General features: G+C 51.3%; 1 protein-coding gene across 1 annotated transcript in view; it reads left to right on the forward strand.

Annotated features, from left to right (window-relative positions):
• Window positions 1–3,307, forward strand: part of LOC124027088 — a 4,304-nt gene extending 997 nt beyond the window's left edge. Inside the window, exons 2-6 of the mRNA XM_046339632.1 lie at window positions 422–590; window positions 765–844; window positions 946–1,311; window positions 1,468–1,554; window positions 3,155–3,307. Coding sequence (XP_046195588.1) covers window positions 422–590; window positions 765–844; window positions 946–1,311; window positions 1,468–1,554; window positions 3,155–3,261 — 809 coding nt within the window. The 3' untranslated portion in view covers window positions 3,262–3,307. The remainder of the gene's footprint in view (window positions 1–421; window positions 591–764; window positions 845–945; window positions 1,312–1,467; window positions 1,555–3,154) is intronic.
• The last annotated feature ends 8 nt before the right edge of the window (window positions 3,308–3,315 follow it).

Raw genomic sequence — 3,315 nt, forward strand, 5'->3', positions numbered from 1 at the left:
AGTACAATGTTGTGATACAGGTGCTTGGTAAATTAGACTTCTGTTCTAGTACAATGTTGTGATGCAGGTGCTTGGTAAATTAGACTTCTGGTCTAGTACAATGTTGTGATACAGGTGCTTGGTAAATTACATTCTACTGAGGTAACATATGGAATTGTTTTAAGATGGTCGGACCATTGATCATTGAGCTATTTGATTTGAGGATTGTTGTAAGTACCCCCCCCAAAAAATATATTTAAAAGGAAATACACATATTTAACCCCTTTTGGGGGGGGGGGACTTCTGGTTTATGGAGTGTAACATGTAGTTGATTAACATACAGATAGATAAACATTAGACAATAATATCGTCCTGTTTGCTTTGAACAATAAAATCAACATTAACAGAACAATATAGTTTTAACTTGTCCTTGGTCTTCCAGATGCTGAGTGCCTGGTGGTCAGTCCTGCCAGGCTGGTGGTGAAGCATGGAGACCCAGCCTCCTCTAACTGCAGCTCAGATACCCCTGTAGAGATGGGCTGGGAAGCCACCCAGGGAGGGGTTGGTCTAACAGACAACAAGGTGAAGTTCCTACGCTGGAGGGTGGACAGGTGAGAGAGGCAGACACAGTAGAGATTTTTTTTAACCTTTTTCGCCTTTAAAGTGGCAAACAGTAGCAGCTGGCTACTTTCTTTATTTGCTATTTTAAGTGCACTTTAAATCAAGTTGGTTATTGTTTCAACTAAGGATTGCTGCTTTAAATAAAATGTGATTTGATTTGACAGTGTGACTGAATGGTATAGCACACCTACATGCTACACAGAAGGAGGCCTGTGTCAGAAACAGCTGAACATCACAGTTTATAGTGAGTGACCTCTCTCTTATCTTATCTTCTCTGGTGTTTCTGAATGTATTCTTAGTATGGCTCTGCACTGTTAATCACTGTGTGTTTCCATTCCTCCACAGAGCTTCCAGACCGTGTCTCCATCAGCTACAGGAAGTACCCTGATCCGATGGTTGAGGGGGATCAGTACCTGTTGCAGTGTCTTGTCCAGAACATCGCTCCTATCGGGAGACTCACGGTGACCTTCTACAAAGTCTCTACCAATGGTGAACGGACAGTGTTATACACACAACCACTGAACAACGACATTCACCAATTGAACAATGACATGAGGCGACCGGTAAACGAGAGCTATTCCCTGCAGTTCTCCCCCACTAGTGTTGACGACGGGGCCCAGTTGTTGTGTTCAGCCATGTTGGATCTGGGACCAGAGGGACCCCAACCTCCTCCTGTAATGGACTCAAACCGCCTCAACACCAACGTGCACTGTGAGTCCTTCTGGTTCTCTGTCTACACACATTTAGTACAACAGTTAGTTAGACACCAGACGAGTCATGACGTTGACAGATGCTGTTTTCACTTCATTTTCTCTCATGAATCAACTTCTCTCTCCGTCTCTCCCTCCCTCCTTCCTTCTCTTCTAGACAAGCCTCAGATCACTAGGAGTCCTGGATGTTTCTCCATGAGCATCACGGAGGGCGACACCTTATCACTGGCCTGTAGTGTAAATGGTAACCCTGCCCCCTCGTACGATTGCATGATTGGTTGGTTGCATTCAGAAAATGTTCAGACCCCTTGACTTTTTCCACATTTTGTCACGCTACAGCCTTATTCTAAAATGGATTAAATAGTTTTTTCCCCCCTCACCGATCTACACACAGCACCCCATAATGACATCACAATACCCCGTAATGACATCACAGCACCCCATAATGACATCACAGCACCCCATAATTACATCACAATACCCCGTGATGACATCACAGCACACCATAATGACATCACAGCACCCCATAATGACATCACAATACTCCGTAATGACATCACAGCACCGGTATTGTGATGTCATTATGGGGTATTGTGTGTGGATCGAATCCATTTTAGAATAAGGCTGTAACGTAACATCATGTCGGAAAAGTCAAGGGATCTGAATACTTTCTAAATTCACTGCATCGCCCTCCCTCTCCTCCTCCCCATCTGCCTCTCCTCTCTCCCTCACCTCCTCCCCTCTCCTCCTCCCCATCTGCCTCTCCTCTCTCCCTCTCCTCCTCCCCATCTGCCTCTCCTCTCTCCCTCACCTCCGCCCCATCTGCCTCTCCTCTCTCCCTCACCTCCTCCCCTCTCCTCCTCCCCATCTGCCTCTCCTCTCTCCCTCACCTCCTCCCCTCTCCATCTGCCTCTCCTCTCTCCCTCACCTACTCCCCTCTGCCCCCTCTCCCATCTGCCTCTACCCACTCCTCTCTCCCTCACCTCCTCCCCTCTCCCATCTGCCTCTCCTCTCTCCCTCACCTCCTCCCCTCTCCTCCGCCCCATCTGCCTCTCCTCTCTCCCTCACCTACTCCCCTCTGCCCCCTCTCCCATCTGCCTCTACCCACTCCTCTCTCCCTCACCTCCTCCCCTCTCCCATCTGCCACTCCCTCTCCTCCCCCCATCTGCCTCTCCTCTCTCCCTCACCTCCTCCCCTCTCCCATCTGCCTCCCCCTCTCCCTCCCATCTGCCTCTCCTCTCTCCCTTACCTCCTCCCCTCTCCCATCTGCCTCTCCCTCTCCTCCGCCCCATCTGCCTCTCCTCTCTCCCTCACCTCCTCCCCTCTCCCTCTCCTCCTCCCCATCTGCCTCTCCTCTCTCCCTCACCTCCTCCCCTCTCCCTCTCCCTCCTCCCCATCTGCCTCTCCTCTCTCCCTCACCTCCTCCCCTCGCCCATCTGCCTCTCCCTCTCCTCCTCCCCATCTCCTCTCCCCTCCCCATCTGCCTCTCCTCTCTCCCTCACCTCCTCCCCTCGCCCATCTGCCTCCCTCTCCTCCTCCCCATCTGCCTCTCCTCTCTCCCTCACCTCCTCCCCTCTCCCATCTGCCTCTCCCTCTCCTCATCTGCCCCTCTCTCCCCTCACCTCCTCCTCTCTCCCTCACCTCCCCCCCTCTCCCATCTGCCTCTCCCTCTCCTCCTCCCCATCTGCCTCTCCTCTCTCCCTCACCTCCTCCCCTCTCCCATCTGCCTCTCCCTCTCCTCCTTCCCATCTGCCCCTCTCTCCCCTCACCTCCTCCTCTCTCCCATCTGCCTCTCCCTCTCTTCTCCCTCTCTTCTCCCTCTCTTCTTCTCTCCTGCCCTACAGTGGACTACCTGCCCATCATTGCAGGACTGGCTTCGATGGTGATCCTCTTGGTGATCTCTTGTTTCATCTACTCTTCTTACTATAAACACAGGCGCATGAGCCATTAACAGCTGAAAATCATGTTGCCACGACGACACAAGAACAAACACGTGGTGCAACAC

The sequence above is a fragment of the Oncorhynchus gorbuscha genome, unplaced genomic scaffold (genome assembly GCF_021184085.1).
Source record: "Oncorhynchus gorbuscha isolate QuinsamMale2020 ecotype Even-year unplaced genomic scaffold, OgorEven_v1.0 Un_scaffold_2947, whole genome shotgun sequence".
Lineage (NCBI taxonomy): Eukaryota > Metazoa > Chordata > Actinopteri > Salmoniformes > Salmonidae > Oncorhynchus > Oncorhynchus gorbuscha.